At 31.5% G+C, this 20,200-nt stretch overlaps 3 protein-coding genes across 11 annotated transcripts; all 3 read right to left on the bottom strand.

The window, feature by feature from the left end:
- Positions 1 to 574: 574 nt before the first annotated feature.
- Positions 575 to 13,635, bottom strand: LOC111716470 (mucolipin-3). 8 transcript variants are annotated; one of them, XR_002768497.1, is made up of 23 exons: positions 13,539 to 13,635; positions 13,055 to 13,171; positions 12,335 to 12,374; positions 12,050 to 12,154; positions 11,086 to 11,125; positions 10,878 to 10,950; positions 9,887 to 9,958; positions 9,197 to 9,269; positions 8,844 to 8,926; positions 8,337 to 8,429; positions 7,987 to 8,073; positions 7,465 to 7,602; positions 6,499 to 6,552; positions 5,916 to 6,020; positions 5,266 to 5,332; positions 5,105 to 5,190; positions 4,100 to 4,170; positions 3,701 to 3,765; positions 3,128 to 3,279; positions 2,256 to 2,310; positions 1,746 to 1,783; positions 1,043 to 1,446; positions 575 to 808 (listed from the first exon to the last, which is right to left on the bottom strand). XR_002768497.1 is itself a non-coding variant. In XM_023491927.1 (22 exons), exons 1-22 carry the CDS (start codon positions 13,598 to 13,600, stop codon positions 1,398 to 1,400), a joined length of 1,725 nt encoding a protein of 574 aa, XP_023347695.1. In that variant the 5' UTR covers positions 13,601 to 13,635; the 3' UTR covers positions 575 to 1,397. The 8 variants fall into 8 exon arrangements, 1 of the variants encoding a protein (XP_023347695.1); XR_002768498.1 differs by having other exon boundaries at positions 1,093 to 1,446; XR_002768499.1 differs by having other exon boundaries at positions 575 to 790; positions 1,093 to 1,446.
- An 18-nt stretch (positions 13,636 to 13,653) lies between these two features.
- On the bottom strand, positions 13,654 to 15,426 carry LOC111716467 (uncharacterized). Its single transcript, XM_023491924.1, has 4 exons — positions 15,170 to 15,426; positions 14,803 to 15,038; positions 14,260 to 14,314; positions 13,654 to 13,717 (listed from the first exon to the last, which is right to left on the bottom strand). Exons 1-4 carry the CDS (start codon positions 15,223 to 15,225, stop codon positions 13,654 to 13,656), a joined length of 411 nt encoding a protein of 136 aa, XP_023347692.1. The 5' UTR covers positions 15,226 to 15,426.
- Positions 15,427 to 15,500: 74 nt separating this feature from the next.
- LOC111716468 (vacuolar protein sorting-associated protein 37C) lies at positions 15,501 to 19,434 on the bottom strand. Of its 2 annotated transcripts, none has more exons than XM_023491926.1 (4): positions 19,341 to 19,434; positions 18,845 to 18,899; positions 17,411 to 17,454; positions 15,501 to 16,504 (listed from the first exon to the last, which is right to left on the bottom strand). In XM_023491926.1, exons 2-4 carry the CDS (start codon positions 18,878 to 18,880, stop codon positions 16,306 to 16,308), a joined length of 279 nt encoding a protein of 92 aa, XP_023347694.1. In that variant the 5' UTR covers positions 18,881 to 18,899; positions 19,341 to 19,434; the 3' UTR covers positions 15,501 to 16,305. The 2 variants fall into 2 exon arrangements, with proteins under 2 accessions (XP_023347694.1, XP_023347693.1); XM_023491925.1 differs by having other exon boundaries at positions 15,501 to 16,507; positions 17,414 to 17,454.
- Positions 19,435 to 20,200: the final 766 nt, after the last annotated feature.

The following is a 20,200-nucleotide window of genomic DNA, read 5'->3' as shown; positions in this document are numbered from 1 at the left end:
AATGGGGGTGAAATTAAAAGCTCTCTGGATATTAAATTTAATTAAAAGCAAGAATTGTATGTAGTTGAACCGCACAGACATAACCCAGATCTCACAATCTTTATTTTTGGCTTGATAAAACAATATTCTCTTAGTTAACCTAATCCGTCAAAGTTAGGTGCTCGCTATTAAAATGTCAGAACTTAAATATGGAGTTTCGTAGATTTAGAATGCATTAAATTTTAGAATTAGAAGGTTAATGCTTATTCCCTCAATCTAGGTTATCCCTGCAGGATATGACCACCAAGAGATATCAAAAAGGTATTTCATTATTTAGTGGCTCTGCATAAGAAGGAGATCAATGTTTTATTCCGAGATTTACAACTTTAAGTATCGTACTTCATTCAGCCTTCAGGTCGTTCTGGTGGAAGAGTGTCAACTATTACTTCCAGGAAGCCGCCCCCCCCCCTCAACATTCGAGCACCCCCATATTTCCGTCCGAGCCCAGATAGTTCCTCTTCCGAGCCACACAAATTTTGTTTTTAAATATTTCTGATAAATTCATTTTTAATTTATTTTAATTGAATTTGCTAAATCAACACAAATGATAATTATATTTACAATTACATATTTTAAATTACTGTCGAGCGCTATGTGTACAGCGTACACGCCCAAGGGTTATGTACAATATACACTCTCTAACACTGTTACATACAAGTAAATTGGGTTATGTACATTTTATACCGAGTATTTTATAAACAGAAAGGTTCCTATGAAGTATTAAGTGGAAATAAGAATTTTCCCAGGAGTTCTTTTTAAAAATCCCTCCCTTTTAGTTAAAAATTCCGATATATATAAAGCGCTACCCACATAGGATGAGACTGTAAAGACGACTTGAAAGTCTTAAAATATGACAATCCGAAAGTAAAAGTATAGTCTTTAATAGCTTATTAACTATATGGAGAAGAAAGAAACACGATTTCAGTTGAAGGAAATCATTAATATAGAGAGTCCATCATAATACTGTATAGTCGTTTCTGAAGCCTCATCCTTTGTGGGTAACCCTTTATATATATTTCAGTGGTATATGTTTTATGACTAAAAATCATTTACCCGTTACATTAGGTATGAATTTTGGGCATCAAAAAGGAAGAGAAAATTTACCATTTCACAATAATGAGTTAATATATATATGGAATAATTTGGAAGCTCTTGAATTAGTTTTGGTCACTTTTTTTTAGCATATTTAGTTCTGCAGAATTGTTGGGTTGGCAGATTTATGCTTTTATCTCATGATCAGATGGCTAAAAGACAGAAATCAGCTGATTATTTTTGTAATCAGCTGATTATTTTTGTAATCAGCTGTTTATGCCAAAGTTCCGTGGATAATGCCGAACATCCACAAACTAAACGAGGAATCAGCTGATTTGTTCATAAGCACGTGAGCGAGGTGAAGGAATATGCGTCCTAGGATACCCATCAACAATTACAATTTATTAAATTCAGTTAATAATATTATTGTAATTTGATGGATTAAAAATATCGGCAATTTTTTATTTTGTAATCTATTTTGTAATCTATTTTGTAATCTATTTTGTAATCTATTTTGTAATCTATTTTGTAATCTATTTTGCAATCTATTTTGTAATCTATTTTGTAATCTATGTTGTAATCTATTTTTAGCAACTTAAAATAAAAATTAGTGAACAAAAATATCTGTTCATCTTTAAAAAATGATTGATTAATAAATTGATCAATGGATATTCCTGAGTAAAGTCCAAACTCTTGTGACAACAGATTCTCCCTAAAATTAGAAATAGGTTAAACATTTTCATTCATCCTCCCCGTTGTGGCCGACCAGGAAATACAGTTTTATTTTGAAAATATACTTAGTTTGTATGTTTTTTTTTCGTTCTCAAAACGGTCTGTAATTTTTCATGGGACCTTAAATGACCCCGGGGAAGGGTTATGGAAAGTAAGAATTTTAAATATTTGCCATAACAAATTTAGATTTTTCAAAATCCACCAAAAAAATCGATAAATTATTTGTTTTATTTTTGATAGTTTTAGAAAACAAATAAAAAATTTAAAAATAAAATTGAAGATGGCCGCGAAGTACCCTCAGGATTACTATTATCTAACATAAAACTATTATTCTAACATAAAAAGTAAAATGCTCTATCTTTAAAACAACAGTCTCAAGGCGGAACCAAAAGATAAAGAAAAAATGAAGAAAAAAAATGATATTTCGTATTTGTGAGAGAACCCTAGTTTACCTGATATTGACCGCTCTTGAAGTCGAATTCTGAAGTACAGTAGAACTGTTCTAATCTAAACAATATTCATGTCTAATAAACAAGATTCTATTTAAAAGAGACTGTCGACTGTTGATGTAATTTCAAGTACTATCCTGTACACTGTACCTCACTGTCCTGTACACTGGCATTTCATGTTCCGACCTGTCTCGTCAGTCCTGTACTGTGCTGTGCGCTGTGCCGTACTTTCCTGTACACTGTACCGTACTGTCCTGTACACTGTACCGTACTGTCCTGTACACTGTACCACATTGTCCTGTACACTGTACCTTACTGTCCTGTACACTGGCATTTCATGTTCCGACCTGTCTCGTCAGTCCTGTACTGTGCTGTGCGCTGTGCCGTACTTTCCTGTACACTGTACCGTACTGTCCTGAACACTGTACCGTACTGTCCTGTACACTTTACCGTACTGTCCTTTACACTGAAATTTCATATTTCGACCTGTCTCGTCAGTCCTGTATTGTGCTGTGCGCTGTACCGTACTGTCCTGTACACTATACCGTACTGTCCTGTACACTATACTGTACTGTCCTGTACACTGTACCGTAGTGTCATTTACACTGGCATTTCATGTTCCGACCTGTATCGTACAGTGCTATCCTGTACTGTGCTGTACACTGTACCTTACTGTCATGTACACTGTACCGTACTGTACTGCCCTGTGCATGGTACCGTACTGTCCTGTGCAATTTACTGTACTGTTTTGTGCAATGTAGCACTGGCCTATGCACTTTAACGTACTTTCCTGTATACTGTACCATTCTGTCCTGTGCACTGTACCATACTGTCTTGTACACTGTATCGTACGGTACTGTCCTGTCGTGCTCTACCTATTGGCCGGGAATCCTCTCTCGTAACAGTTCTTAATGATCTCGTAAGTATCCATGATGATTGAGATAAACAGGGAGAGAACAACGTAGATAAACAAACAGATGAAGGTGTACAAGTATACCCTGCTGTACACCCATACAGACACAGATCTCTGTAATAATAATAATAATAGAATTGATAATAATAATAATAATCATGATTATAAAAAAGATAATAATAATAACTAATAAAATATTAATTTTTATTCTTGAAAGTTGTTTCTTCAAAATTATATAAATTCTAAAATTTTGACAAGTATTTTTAACCTATAATTAATCATTTCACATTATTTTACTAACTGTTTCCTGTTCAAATCAACTCATAGCAAATCAGACCTTTAGGGTTTGTTCTACTTCCCTACCGTTTACTATTTTATAATCCCACTTTCAGAAGCTCTTAGTAAAATATTCAGTGTTTTTCATCGTTATTATTCTTATTAGCAGAGAACCCATCATTCAATTCGACGCTTCTCACCATAGTAGAAGCTGAAATAGCTTAAAATGATTATCTTAAATTTTAAAAAATGAACTTACTTCTCTAGGAATTGACATGAAAGTTGCAAACATATCATCTCCATTGATCAGTGAAAACAGGCATTCTGCACAATTCATATTTATTTAAATTCTAGATGGATAGATAAATACATAGAGTGATAGATAGATGGATAGATAGATAGATGAATAGATGGATAAATAGATATATAGTTATATAAATGGATAGATGGATAGATAGGTAGGTACGTAGGTAGATAGACAGAATAGCAGATAGATAAACAGACAAATATTCTTTAGTTGGCATGATTAGAGAAATGTAAATAGATAGATAGATATATAATTGGCTTGATAGATAGATTGACGAATAAACTAATAGATAGGTAGGTAGACAGACAGATAGATGGATAGATGGATAGATAGATAGATAGATATGAATTCCTGAAGTTGACATGATGGATTCGAACTTGAAATGATAAGGACCAAGGATGACCCATCCAGCAAATACAAACCTATAAACAAACAATCAATAAATAAATAAATCATTCAATCAATGAATCATTCACATAGTAAATCATCTAAAAATAGTAAATACAACAGTCAATCAAACCATTTGTCACTACTCTGTTTATCAATTAATCAATCAATTATTCAGTCAATCAGTTAATAAATAAATTTGGCAATTAATAAATGAATCAGTCAATCATTATTAAAGTATTGGTTCTCTGGGAATTAAAAAAAGGGTTTTCTCCCCGGACCCTGTAACCTGATAAATTCCATTGTTTGTCTAAACATTACATGGTGGCTAACAACCAAAGAGATTAGAATATATATTAGAGTGGAATTTAGACAATCCCTCGGTATGAATTTTTTCAGTCCCTTTCAGCCTGAAAGGGAGTTCAAAGTGTACAAATCATGTAAATGTTCACAAATTATATGCAGTAGAGTACATTAATAAAGTATGTTCCCTAGACTATTCATTTCAATTTCGAATTGTTTAAAGCTGTTAAATAAACTTTATAATGAATTAGGTGAATAAAAAACATCATTTGATTTATAGATATAACGGAAAATCATAGTTTGTAAAGTGAAAGGCATAGAGTCTATGTGAAATGATCATTGGTCAATTATGAAACCAACCTATTTTTATAATTTGGTTTTCTTTTAATATTAATTTTAGATTTTCTATAAAATGATATTCCAGGGCCCAAAAGGTTATATAGCACAAATATGTAAAGTACACCTGCAGTATGGAAACAGTACAACAAAATGGCCGTTTTACACTTTTTTCTAGTAAATTCCCCTCTAATATATATTCTCTTTGCTAACAACATCTTTATAACATAAAAAACACAATCAAGTAAAATTAAAAATGATTTCTGGTAAGGCATGAGGGGGCTATTTTAGATATTAAAAATAAAAACAGAACTAATAAAACTAACCTACCCGATATATATGAAGGAAGCACAAATGAGGAACCTCAGCATATTGGGAGCTGCCCCTTTCATTGTCAATATCAACACGTTGTAGGTCTAAAATTAGAGGATTTTGATAATTTCCAAAAATATGAAGATTTAGTGGTTGAAAAAATATTTAAAATATATTACCTTAAAAAATCCTAAATATCTAAGTAATCCAAACCAAACCAGAAGGTTGCCAGTACCCAGTAGTAAACTAGAAAAGAGAATTGTTTGAAATTTGTTCATACCATCTTATCATCTACATTGTCTTAGTTGCCTTCATCTTATTTATTGCCTTTTTTGTTATTTGTCTTTATTTTTTTCAATATTTATCGGTTTTATTATCAATTTTCTAATATCGTTTCTCTAAAATCTCTAACGTCTCTAACCTCTCTAACGTCTCTAACATCTCTAACCTAACGTCTCTAACGTTTCTAACGTCTCTAACGTTTCTAACGTCTCTAGCGTTTCTAATGTCTCTAGTGTCTCTAGCTGTTTCTAACGTCTCTATCATCTTCATAGTCTTAGTTGTCATCATATCGTCTCTATCGTCTTTAGCAACTCTTTCATCTTTATTGTTTATTGTCTTTAACATCGGTATTCTTTCAATATTTATCTTTTTTACTATGTTTCGTTTTTATCATTTATCGTCTCTATCTTCAAAATCTATATAGTCTTTATCTTCTTTACCGTCTTCAACATCTTTCAATTCTATATAGTCATAACAGTCTTAATCTTCTTTTATCATCTTTTTTGTCTTTATTAGAATATAATGCTTTGTTGTAAAAAATACAAACCTACAAATATCCCACATATCCCCTATAACAGATTTAGACTCGATCAACTGTTTGATTATTGATCCAAGCACTATCAGGCAGTCATTTGTACAGATCATCACATACCTAGATTCATTGATTGATTGATTGATTGCTGAAATAGATGTTCAATGGATAAATGATATATTGATTTATTGATAAATAGTTGATTAAATTTAAGTTAATTGATAATTTATTAATTGATTTATTGTTAGAACGTTAATTGAGTTATAAAATAATTAAAAATAGTTAATTGATTTATTGATTGACAAATAGATTAATAGTTTAATGATAATGATTAATAAAGTTATTGATTGATTAAAACAAACAAAACGAAGGATGAGTCTTAAGCAGTCTCTGTAAAATATTATTTGATTTGATTTAAATTTTATACTAGTTGAAAATTTAAAAACTAAGCTGACAGTGGAATGATTGACTTGGTAAGCTTGGTAGGAATGTTATGATCTGCGTGCAACAGCTAGTAAACGGTGGGACCGAGCGTTGCCAAAATTTGAACAATGTGACCTTGTCAAAATGTTTATAAAATCGGAAAGTTTCAACTCACCAAAGATTGAGGAACTCTAATCCTTCATTGACAGACAGCGACCAATCATAATTCCTTAAAAAGCAAACAATAAATAAAACTTAAAATTCGGTGATGGTGAGTAAAAAAGTAGATGTTAGACCCACATTTATTGAAAATATATTTCGGTCTGGGTTGACCTTCGTCAGTTCTAACGATAAAATAACCTTCAAAATCGAAAAAAAAATTTTTTTTGTTAAAACTCACAAGAAAATAAACAAACAAAAAAGATTATTCAAAATAAAGATTTGGGCTGTCAAATAAATGAAAGCAATAAATACTGTAGTTATTCCATTCCATTCATATTTCTTTACAAGCCAGGAAAAAATGAAAAATAGGACAGTATTATTTTTTGATAAATCAAATATATTCCCTAGTTCAGCAAAAAAAAAGATGAAATCGTTTTTGTAGAAATTATATCAATATAATAAAGCTCTTCGCTCATATATATATATAATATATATAAAAAATAAATAAACAGTTGGACAATTATTGGCTAAAATTATTTTAGAAAGCATATAGATACCCTGGGGGTTACATGTTTTTAAACTTCCACGGGCACCGCCGGGCACTTCAGCTAGTAAACCCTTAATTTATTTCAAGTGACCCTCCATGCAAAGATGACAATGCCCGATTTACAACAATAACCTTGAAAGCTTTGTCTGATCAAATATGAATTAGATATCTATGTTTTCCTTTCTTAAAAATGTTTATTTTCATTTATGGTTTCTCTGTGATTAGCACCTTTTCTTGCTTATAAGAAAGACTGGAGAAATTATCTGAATTAAGCATTTTAAGACTAAAAAAACGATTTTTCTTCCACATTTTTGATCAGATCAAGGTTTTAAGGGAACCATTGTAAATCTGTCATTGTTATCTTTGCATGGAGGGTCACTAGAAATTACCCATACTGCCCCTTTAAGTATTCAAAAGTAAACATGCACGCACCTTCTGAAGAACGCATCTGTCTCGTGCTTGAGAATCTGCGCCCGTAGGAGCGCGCGCAGGCAGAGCAGGAGGGAACTCAGGCAAAGAAATATAACGACAAGGTTTAGACTCACAACCAGGGAGGAGTAGGTCGAAGAACTAGACAGATAGATAGATATATAGCTGGATACTTAGATGGATATTGGATAGTTTGATAGAAAGATATTTAGATTAATAGATACATAGATAGGTAGATTGATCGTTAGATAGTTAAATTAATTGATAGTTAGGGAGATGGATAAATTAATAGATAAAGATATAAGAATAAGAATCCCCAGATTGTCATCAGAACAGAAGATGAAAGATCCCCTTCTGTTCCACACGGACCCTAGCCAACAGCCTACACAATCTAGAGGGTCAAGTAGGTACCATCGGTGGATATAGAATATACAGAAGATAGAAATATAGAAATATTAATATATCTAGAGAGACAACTACAAATACAAATATATAGATAGAGATATAGAAAAATATACAAAATACCTTTCTTCCTCTGAAGGGCAGTCTAATCTGACCGGAACCATACTAAGTTTGACCGGAAGTTGCCCGTCATGACCGGCGTTATCCAATCTTAACATTTAATCAGTCATTCAGAATTATATTTAATTATCCATTATTTTTGTTTCTGGAGAATTTTATGAAAAAATACCACAGTTAAAATCCTTTTTTATTATTATACACTACCCTTGCCCTAGGCCCTAATAAACCACTCTTCAATCCCTTTACTCCTTCACTCCTTCTTGAATACCACTGTGGACCCCCCCTGATTCTAACCTCCTCATTAACCACTATCAACCCATACTTATCCTTCTCGGATACCACTGTGCACCTACCTGATCACAACCTTCAACTTAAAGCAGTCTGGTGTAGGAACTGGTCCAAGAGGTTTCAGAGTTACACTGGTCAGATTCATTGCCAACTCTATACTAAACATGATAATTAAAACAATGATGATAATGATTTCACCAATGCTGTTTGCCTTGTACGTAGCTGGTCTTGGCAACAAACTGCATGCGTCAAGGCTGGGGGTAGCCCTAGGAAATGAGGTACTCGCAGCGCTGTTTTCCGCCGACGACGATGATGAGGGATGATGACTGATGAGTGATGATGAGTGATGATGAGTGATGATGAGTGATGATGAGTGATGATAGTGATGATAATGATGATAATGATGATAATGATGATAATGATGATAATGATGATAATGATGATAATGATGATAATGATGATAATGATGATAATGATGATAATGATGATAATGATGATAATGATAATATTGATGAAAACAATGAAGATGATGATAATGATGATAATGATGAAAACACTGATAATAATGATACCTCTGCAAAGCATGCCATGGCATTGTGAAATTATTCTGATGGAACCAAGTTGAGCTATTTTTGAATCCATCCAGTTCATTTTCCTGAATACATTTAAAAATTAATTTAAATCAACTTTTTCAAAACATCTGCGGTTTGGGAATGGCGGGAACTAGTTGAACTAGGAATGGCTAAAATCTAAAGCATACTAGGCTCACTAAAGAATTAGTTCATTTATGCAAACATGGTTGAACCAATTTTTTCCACTCATAAAATTCTGTGGTGGATATTGAGATCAAGCATTGTTGTTGATAAGTGCTTTTTTCACATGTAAATTATGACCTTAGAACTTTTTTGCGGGACCTCATCTTTACCTTGAGTTCCAGGCAAATAGTTTTCTCTTCTCGATCCAGTTTAACCTGGAGATCCTTCTTTATACTTCCGGTTCTAATATATCAATCAATCAATATATCAACAAATTAACCGAACAATCAATCATTCGATCATACAATAATCAATCATACACTCAATCATACAGTTAATTAATAATACAATAATCAATAAAAAAAAATATTGAATCACTTAGTCAGTAATCTATCTACAAGTCAATCATACCATAAATTAAAAAATAAATCATACGCTCAATCAATAATACGATCAATCATGCAATCAATCAAACAGTTAATTAATCATACAATTAATCAATCATGCAATAAAGCCATCAATAATTCAGTCAATTAGTAATTCATACAATCAATCAAATTATACAATCAATCAATCATACAATCGATAAATTAATGAATCAATAAAAGAATCAATCAATGAATCAATCATATAATCAATCAATCTTACAATTCATCAATCAGTCAAACAAATCATACAATTAATTATACGATCATTCAATAAATAAATCAATCAATAATTGCGCCAGTCAATCTATCAGTCAATCAATCAATCAATGAACTATATAATCTAATAAAAATCTAATAAACTAATTAATTTATCTAATAAACCAATCAATCAATCAATGAACTATATAATCTAATAAACTAATGATGTTCTACTTGAATTGCTGAATGCAAAGTTGAATACTTGAATTTCTAAAGAAAGGTCCAACAGCTTCATCCTCAATACTCCTAAACACAAACCGTCATCTATTAATTGTAATCTTTGATTGTTTGTTTGGATGTCCAATGTCCAATGTCCAATGAACCCCTCGAACGAATTGCCTCAAATTTTGATTTGGGAACTCGGGATAACCACGGGAATGATCTTAGGCTGGTTTTGAGATTCTAAACTGCGTTATTTGGAAAAATAGCTAAAAGCATAATGTACGACCAAGTGCGGGTAAACGGCGGAAGTAACTATGAGTACCCTGAGCAACGCTGGGTTCTCAAGCTAGTAAATAATAATGTTATTTATTTTGATAAAAAAATTACATTTTGATGATTTTTGTTAATAACCACATCATATGCAATATGCTTTACTTGTACGCAATAATGGTTTCCTTGTACGCGATCTATCTATCTATCTATTATGACATCCCAATAACACAAATGTTACCAGGAAACCACCCCTCCCGGCAACCCTCTGCCTCCATTAGGAGTACGTGGGTCACAGAGTTAGCATGACATGTGCGATACTGATTGACCTGTATGCAAAAATTATACCTGTACGCAATAATGGCATTATCCAGAAAATCGTAGAACTCAGATTTCTTGTAGAAAGCCATCCTCAAATTTTGATTTGGGAACTCGGGATAACCACGGGAATGATCTTAGGATGGTTTTGATATTCTAAACTGTGTTGTTTGGGAAAAATAGCTAAAATCATAATTTACGACCAAGTGCGGGTAAACGGCGGAAGTAACTATGAGTACCCTGAGCACCGCTGGGTTCTTAAGCTAGTAAAATAAAATGTAATTAATTTTGATAAAAAATAACATTTTAATAATTTTTGTTAATTTACCCACACCATATCCAATATGCTTTACTTGAACGCAATAATGTTTTCCTTGTACGCGATACTGATTGACCTGTATGCAAAAAATTATACCTGTACGCAATGATGGCATTATCCAGAAAATCGTAGAACTCAGATTTCTTGTAGAAAGCCATTTTTCCAGTCGCTAAAAAAAATCAATAGTTAGTAAAGGGGTATATTCCCTTTTTTCTTTTCAACAGTATAAAACATATATTATTTTAAATTTTGTATTTTGAGCAATTAGAATTTTTTTAAAATATGAAATAATAAAAAGTCCTACATGGAGGGTAGGCATGCACTTCTCTTACTTGATCCCAATCCTGAACAAAAATAGTATTATTTAATTATTCAGCCTAAATTATAAAAATAAACTTTCAATTGTTCATTTTGATTCATTTTTATTATGACCCGGTAGTAGTTTTTGTTATCTACTGAAGATTCCAATCGGGGTAAAACGAAGGAAAGCTTTTTATGGCTGCGGGTAGTTTCGTTAATCGGTTGAGATACTTTTTTGAAAACTTTTAATATAACTTCCAAGATTTCAAAACTGTCTGGTTATTATTCAAGGTTTAGTTAAAAAACACTTAAGAATATTTTTATCAATTTTTTTTTTAAGTTCTAAAAACGATGTTTTTGTTTCGTTTTTGGTTCGTTTTTTGCCTGTTTTGTCTGTCAGGGTCAAAATTAGGCATAATGTAAGAAAAGCACATGTTAAGAATAAACAATTTTGAAAAAGATAGTTATCCTAACACCATGCCAAATTTTCAACCTAATTAGGCAAATAAGGTTCCAAAACGAACTAACGGAATGCACACCACTAGCTGTGGGGTCTAAGCAGTTAATTCATTCATATATATTTACAAAGTATGAAATATTAAAAGTAAGCAATCACAATTTACTATGCAGTTTGGACCCGCCTAACCAGGGTAGGTTGTTTTGAGTGGTTAGCCCTAAGTTAGTTAACGATAATGAATATAGTTTGGACCCGCCTCCCCAGGGTAGGTTGTTTTGAGTGGTTAGCCCTAAGTTCGATAACGATAATGAATATAATTGAATATGTCCATTAAATTCACAATATGTTTTTGGATAGGTGGAGTTGATTGGGAGGTAGGAGATTGTCAGGTAAACTGTAGCAGGGTGAGATCAGAGGCATTAAAATACAGGGTGTGGAGAATAGTAAACACAAATAAGCTAAAATAGTTTTTTTTTTTACAAAAAAATTCCAAAATCCCAAAATTCCCTACCTTAATAAAGAAATGCTCGAGTGCAACAGTTTGATCTGAATAGTAATTGACATGAGCATACCGGAACTCAGCAAATATCCATAATTGTAATGTAACCAGCACCACCTAGCGGCATCATAATCACATTTTTTCGGTTTCCTAAAGTTGAATTGGTTGAAATTAGACAAGTTAGTTTACAAATGTTGAATGATGAATAATTCTGATTCGACCAATGTATAATTTGACAGTAAATTATAGTTGTCTGGTTTTCAAATGCTTAATCAAATTAAGAAATGAAAAATGTTCCTTAATTATTTGTAACAGTAACTTCCACGGAATCTGACGCCTAAAATGAGCAATATTAACTGTTGATTAATATATTGATTGATTGATTGATTTTAGAGTTTAAATTTTTTTCCGATATTGAATAAATTTTTGCTAATTATTGCATAAAAAAATAACTTCCGTTGGTAACAAATGTACCTGAAAGGTTAAGGAAATTTTTTATGTATTTTTCTCAATCATTATTTTTCAAAGAAGTCATTTACGTAGCTCTTGATTTCGTGAAGAAAAAAATTAGTTTTTTTCTTCCATATAGTTAGAATTATAAACCTATCCTTATTTTTTCTATATTTTCTCAATATTAATTATTTTAAAACAATTCTTTCAAGTGGCCCTTCATGCAAAGATGGCCCGATTTACAACTTTTTTCTTGAAACCTTTATCCGAACAATACTGTAAAAATATTGTCGTTATTCTAGGTTTACAAGTGTTTAATTGTAAAAATTCCTTCATGATTTCCTGAAGTAGAAATGCGCAAATCATGTTTGTGGAGAAACCACACTTAAGAATAATCAGTTTTAAAAATTATAAACATTGATATCTAATTCATACTTTATCAGACAAAGCTTTAAATTGAGAATTGGGCATAGTAATTTTTGCATGGGAGTACACTTGAATTTTAATTTCTTAATTGGCAATTAGAATTTTCGTAATTTTATCCTTTTTTATGAAAAAAAAACCTACGTGGCGATAAATTTATCTCTGGGGTTCATGAAGAAGAATTTTAATTTCCGTTTAATTTTCTCCTCTTCTGAAGATGGTCCTGGGGGCGGCAGAATTAGGGGCTCGAACCCAGAGTCACTGAAAAACGAAAATAAAATAAAAACATTTTAAATAAAGGAAAATAATGAAAATAATAAAAATTTATTTTAAAAAATTATAACATTCGTAAAATTTCTTTAAAAACTTGATTAAAAACAACAAAATACGACCTTCTTTGGGTAAAAATTTTGAAAAGGAGGAATAATTTTCAAAGATGTAAATTAGACATAATCTGGCAAGGATTTTATCCCTTTTTGATACTTTTCACTCCCCAAAATCAGTTATTTACCCCTAAAAAATATTAATATTTTCCCAGCAAATAAATGAATAAAGAAGAACCGGGAAAACAGGATGGGGAGAAGATTATTAAAGAACATATAAACCCTTGGCTTTTAATATAACAAACCTTGGTCTTCTGTTACTTAATCCAGAGAATACAATCTCTTCTTCACTCTCATATGCTCCCATGAACGAACCAGACCCAGTTCTTCTACATTGATTGATGGATATTAACCCATATATTAGTTGANTACAATCTCTTCTTCACTCTCATATGCTCCCATGAACGAACCAGACCCAGTTCTTCTACATTGATTGATGGATTGATTTAGTTGATTGATATCTTTCTTAATTATTGATTAATGGATATATAATATATTTATGTAAATACATGTTTCTATACAGGAACCAGACCCAGTTCAAACATTGATTGATTAATAAATTGATTAAATAATAGAGATACATCCTCCCATGAAGATTCGACGAAGCAAGAATCGGTTCTTCTTCATTGATTAATAGAATATTCGATTAATTAATTGATTAATTGATGGATATTTAAATAAAATAATAGGTTCACTATTATTCCATGGAAATCAAGGCCGTTGGATAGAGGTTTCCATAAAAGGACTCAGACCCAGTCATTGATAAATTGAATATTTGATTAATTAATTATTTATTGGATATAAAAATAAATAAAAAGGTCAACTATTATTCCATAGAAATCAAGGCCGAAAGATAGATAGATGTGAGGAAACCCGACCCAGTGATTGATTAATTGATTGACTGTGAGATGGCTAATTGATTGATTGATTAATTGACGGATGGATGGAAAATACCTTTGTTCTAACCTGAATGTATTTTCTGGAACCGGAGAGTCTCCGTCCAGAGAGGCGGAGCGGGAACCTAAAATAATATTTGAATACTATCTCAAAGGAACTATTAGTGTAATTTCAAAGGGATATTGTAAACCGTTGTTAACCTTAATTTGATCAAAATGTCTATTTTTGCCGACTCGAAAAGTGTATATTTCTGATGATTAAAGATTAAAGAAACAAAAAAGTTGATTTCTAATTCATACTTGATCAGACAGAGCTTTCAAGGGTACCATTACAATTCGGGCATTGGATTTGTAATTAGAATTGGAGTACATGGCCTGTACAATTAGTAAAGGATTAGCGTACATCATTACTCTATACGCTATAACCTTGTTGATTTATCCCTATGAAAGTTGACCAACTAAACGGAGAATCTCAACAGTTCCCGCTTTAAAAAGTTTAGGCAAATCGGTCAAGGAGTTCATGAGTTATAATTGGACATACAAACAGACAGACAAACAGAGAATATAACTTTATATATCATCAAATATTTTTTTTTAAAAACATGTTTCTTACCAATTCTCCAAGTTCGTCCTTCCGTAGTTTCCTCGGACCTATTCTCTACACTGATAATTCTTTTCGGAAGCATAGTTTCCCCTGAAACAGGACTTTTTTCCCCTACAGGGGGACTTTTACCTCCTACAGAAAGACTTTCCCCCTCTTCAGGAAGACTTTTCCCTACTTCAGGGGGGCTTTTCCCTACTCCTTGAGAACTATTTTCTCGAGTTAAATCTTGTTTTTGACTTATTCCACTAACAATTTTATAATTAGATTTTTTATCAATTTACGTTAGTTTCTGTATGTACTAGTTTTTTTAACTTCTTCAATTGACCCCCCCCCTAGAATTTGTACTCGTGTTTCAAATATTGATCTAAATATATTCCTTGATGTAGATGCAGTAGAACTCGGTCTCAACTGCTGTAAATTTGAAGGATTCATCTTTATCAAATGTTATATAAAATTTTTATAGAGTATGACTCACTCTCTCAGCTTGAACTATGTCAATATATCACTCACTTATCATTAGAATTGTCACTTCTGGCACTTACTTCTTCTGGAAAATATCACATGTCGCACTTATTATCTTCATAAATGTCACTTGTAGCACTTAATGCTGGGCTACGCACGGTTGTATGATTGCCTCCGTACGACTAACATATTCTAGAGCTCGAACAAAATATCTAAACACACCATTCAGATATTCCATAGTTTTCTTTCTGAAATACGAGTAAATTCAATAATGGACACCATACAAAAAAAGGAGGATTATGGGGGGCATCGGCCCGCTTCTCCACCCCTCTAACTTAATATAATATCAAATACTAAACTCTATATAGAAAATTAAATCTTAATTTATATCGAATTTTTAAACTTATTTAAATACACATTCCTTAATAAAAAAGCTGGTATTGTTGGTATGCAACAAATTTTAATTTTAATTAATTCCGTTAATCTAAAAACTTATCTATACAGACAGGTCCATGTTTAACCCAGCTTTTTATATAGGAATGTCATTAACTCTCAGAAAAATTAAATATGAAAAATTAAAAATACAATATTTTAAATTTAAATTGGTTCTAATTTATCTGAGAGTAAATGAATTTTGATACATTTTAATATTTAGAAAATGGTTCTTTTTCTTAAAGGAACTGTAGACGAAATTTCATATCACCCTCCATAATAATTTAATCCAACACGGTACCCTTTTACATTTACCAGAATAAAAAATTATGAAGATAAATCCATATTTTTCTATCTAAAAATTTATCAATGTCCATAAAGTCTCACCACTTTTTACAGCAGAAACAAAAAATGAAAATGACGATGTCGTCCTCGTATATAAATCTAAAGGGTGCCATGTGAATCAGACATGTCACAATTTTAGCCTAAAATTAGGTCAGCAGTTCCTTTGTTATTAGAGAAAAACTTGAATCATTTAAATGTTTGTTTACAATTTAGATTCTAGAATATTTGTTTATCAATTATCAAATTTATATGAGAACTATCTATCTATCCGCTCTATCTGAATGGCGGGGTGGGCAGACGGTAGCTAGGGTTGGAATGGGGAGGATAGGCTGGTACACCATAGGCGGGCCGGGCTGGGTAGCCGGGCAGGGTGGGGTAGCCAGGCTGGGACACGGGTGGGTAGGCGGGTCCGGGCAAGGTGGGGTAACCGGCCGCTGCGCTGGTTGGATAGGGAAGAAACGAGTTCTGACCACTGTTGAGGAACATACACGAGTTTTTAATAATTTTAACATGGCCACTGTAATGTCAACAAAATGAACTAACTTTCCCAAAATGGAAATAATCCTCAAGAAAACGGGCAATCAATCAATCATTAAAGTTGACTACACATCCCGAAAATGTACTCCCACCCATTAAAAAATACTCCATGTCATAAAATATAAACTCTAATAAAAATTTTGACATAATGGAAACATGTCAGCAAATTAGACACTTTGTCGAAATAAAATAGACAATCTCTTAAAGTAGACATTCTTTTATGTCACGCAAAATAGACCTATGTTTGACAAAAAAGACACACTGCCTTAAAATGTAGATACATTTTAAACAAAACAAAAAACAGACTTTTCCGCCGTCATCTCCAAAATCAATTCCATGTGCCCTAAAAAATACAAATACAAGGTACTCCCACAACGAATGAGACTTGAATAACGACCCAAAAATCTGGATATTTAACAATATAAAGGTTACATCTTGTATTCCGGCTCAAATTGGTATTATAAAGTTATAAAAAAATTTATGGAAAGAAAGAAACAAGCTAAAGCTGTTGAAAATCAAGAATTTTGAGAATTAAGACAAAGTAAATTCTGTATAGATTAGTCGTATTTCAAGTCTCATCTTTTATGGATAATTCTGTACAACAAATACAGTTAAACCTAAGAACAACTATAAAAGAAATAAAAACATTACAAAAAGTTTGATTAAGGGGTGTATAATTTCTTGAAAAATCATTTTGTTAGGGTTTATTCGTTGAATTGGAGAAAATAAATTATTTTTAAACGAATATAAATTAATTTTATTGTGAGAAGTATGAAATAAGATTGAAAATAAACACCCCTGGTGTGATTTGAAGAAAATAATATTTAAAAAGCGTGTTTCCCTCGTTTGCCCGGGGATAGGTGGAGCAGGTCGTGCCGGTGCAACCTAAAAGGGAAAGAAGATAAAAACCCATTTTAAAGGGAATGTAGAGGTTTTTCAAGTAATCCTTTGTAGTGTCCGATTTACAAGGGTACCCTTTAAACTTCCGGAACTTAATTGTCAGGATATCTAGTATAAACCTCATTCTTTTTCAGTCAAAGGTTTTAAATCATTTTTCATCCAGTATAAATAAACAAACAATTAAACATAATAATAGTAGAAATTTTATAAACTATTGTGTACTTCATTGTGTACTTCATTCTTCCTCACTTCATCGTGAATTAAATTATCTATACATTATAGCACGTGTGCTATAAAGTTTTGAAGGTTCCCGGATTTTCTTTAAAAAAATTAGGATATTTCCAAAATGTTCTTTTTTTCAATTGAAATGAAAATAAAATTGAAATTAACTTTATATTTTGACTTCTGCTTGGTTTTAAAGCTTATTTGAAATAGCCATTGAAATAAGACAAGTACACAAACGTTTAATAAAATTACGTGCTAAAAGTTTTTGGACTTAAATTTTCTCTAAAGCTATTTTATTTTATTAATCTTTGCCGATATAGTTTATTGTTGTGTTCGTCTACACATTTATCAAAATCAGAAAATCAAAATGTACATATCGTTGATATATATATATAAAGTTTATTTTTATTTGTTCCTGTACTTTTTTGATCAATAAATAGATTTGAATAATAATAAATTTTCTCTAAAGCTAAAGCTCGGGACAAAATTAAATCTAAAAAGGCTTCAACCTTCTCGACAAAGAGAGAATTTGTCCAAAAACTTTAAAACACTGCGAACCAAATAAAATAACAATGTTATAAATAGTTATTATGAGGTTTTGTTTAATTATAAAAAATGTTAAGGAGAAAATGAATGAACTTCAGATTTAAAAAAAATCAAATAAAGGAAAAGGCGTATAAATTAATGTCTTCTTCCCAANCAACATTTAATATTTTTTAAAATTTTCCCAACTGGATTTGCAATTGACCTAGCTCGACAAAACATACTTTATAGAGTGTCCCAGTTTACATTTATTGCAGGTATACGTCCCAATTTATTTAATCATGTTTTTTTTGCCTACAGCAGGGATACTCAAAAAGAATGAGACTTGAATAACGACCAAGATATTAAATATTATTTGAAAATAATAAAAAATTGTAAAAATTAAAACATAATAAGTCGTCTCTGAAGTCTTAATCTTTGTGGGTACTATCTTTAAATGTTTTCAATAAATAGCGGAAAATTATTTTACAAATAATAATTATAATTAGCCAAAAAAAAATGAAAACATAGGATAAGATAAGTGACGGATTCAACCCCCCATCTTGGAAAGCCCAGAAAACACGGAGAAAAGGGGAAAAACACGGAGAAAAGCGCGGTCAAATCTAACCTGCGGTTGTCGTTTAGCGTTTAAGAGTTCCCGCATTTTGTCAATTTTGATTCTTCTAGAACATTCACTCATTAATATATAAACTAAGGGAGAGGACAGCTTTCCCGTTACTTATCACTCCCCCTACCCTCCTCAAGATTGGTAGTTAACTCTGTAAGGAAATTGGAATGTATGTTTGATCTTCTTTTTTCCTCTTTTTTTCTTCTTCTTTTTTCTTTTTTAAAAACTGAACTGTGTATATATGTGTAGATGTATATACTATATATGTGTATATGAATAAATGAATATATTTGTATATGATTATATGTATAAATATAAAAATAACCCTATAATAAAGGATATAAAATTCGAAAAGTTTTTTCTTCAAAATTCGATTTTTTCTAAAAACTACACGGGCCATTTTTGCACTTTAGCTAGTGAATAAATAAATAAGAAAATAAATGAATGAATGAATGAATGAATGAATGAATGAATGAATGAATGAATGAATTTATCCCTAAGATGTGCTAGTTTCCTCTTGTCCTTGTACTGCTGCAAAAACTCGTCAAGTGATCTAAATAAATATTTTTTTTTATGAAATTTAAATCTTTAACTTGAAAAAACATAGAAGTGAACAACTAATTGAAACTTAACCATGAAACAAACTTAAAAAGTTTAGGGGCTTGATGATGATGATGATGAATGATGATGAATGATGGAGGATGATGATGGAGGATGATGATGGAGGATGATGATGGAGGATGATGATGGAGGATGATAGATAAAAGCAATCTCAATCAAACTTGGAAAAATTCAGTATATTAAATATTTCGATAAAAATACTATTATCATCAGCCCTGAAACAATTAAAAGATGAACAAAAACAGAAGTAGGAAAATTAAATTTAATAATCTTTAAAATGACAACTAAAAAACAAAAACAAAAATATTAGATGTTTTTACCAAGGTTGGTATTGTCTAGATTAAACCTCGATTACATTTTTCCAGATTTTGAACTTTCGCTGATCATTTAATTATGTTAAAATGTTTTCCCTTTGTCATTTGGTTTTGTTTTGTTTAAATGTTTTTGCTGATTATGTCTAATACTCAACAAAATGTCTATTACTCAACAAAATGTCTAATACTCAACTAAATGTCTAATACCCAACTAAATGTCTAATACTCAACTAAATGTCTAATACTCAACTAAATGTCTAATATTCAACTAAATGTCTAATACTCAAATAAATGTCTAATACTCAACTAAATGTCTAATAATCAACTAAATGTCTAATACTCAACAAAATGTCTAATACTCAACAAAATGTCTAATACTCAACTAAATGTCTAATACTCAACTAAATGTCTAATACTCAAC

The sequence above is a fragment of the Eurytemora carolleeae genome, unplaced genomic scaffold, assembly GCF_000591075.1.
Source record: "Eurytemora carolleeae unplaced genomic scaffold, Eaff_2.0 scaffold2078, whole genome shotgun sequence".
NCBI classification, from domain to species: Eukaryota; Metazoa; Arthropoda; class Copepoda; order Calanoida; family Temoridae; genus Eurytemora; species Eurytemora carolleeae.
The sequence above is the reverse complement of the archived record's forward strand: the minus strand, read 5'-3'. Positions and strand labels throughout refer to the sequence as shown.

What these genes read in the sequence shown, in the direction of transcription:
- LOC111716470 (XM_023491927.1), bottom strand. Translation starts at nt 13,600, where the DNA reads ATGGGAGCATATGAGAGTGAAGAAGAGATTGTATTCTCTGGATTAAGT. An exon ending in AAGTTGAAGGTTGTGATCAG is followed by an intron (nt 8,074 to 8,336) that starts GTAGGTGCACAG and finishes TTAAATGTTAAG; the next exon opens with ATTGGATAACGCCGGTCATG. An exon ending in ATCCATCATGTCAACTTCAG is followed by an intron (nt 3,766 to 4,099) that starts GAATTCATATCT and finishes TGAATTGTGCAG; the next exon opens with AATGCCTGTTTTCACTGATC.
- LOC111716468 (XM_023491926.1), bottom strand. Translation starts at nt 18,880, where the DNA reads ATGCGGGAACTCTTAAACGCTAAACGACAACCGCAG. An exon ending in ACGCTAAACGACAACCGCAG is followed by an intron (nt 17,455 to 18,844) that starts GTTAGATTTGAC and finishes TTTCCCTTTTAG; the next exon opens with GTTGCACCGGCACGACCTGC. An exon ending in CCTATCCCCGGGCAAACGAG is followed by an intron (nt 16,505 to 17,410) that starts GGAAACACGCTT and finishes GTTCCTCAACAG; the next exon opens with TGGTCAGAACTCGTTTCTTC.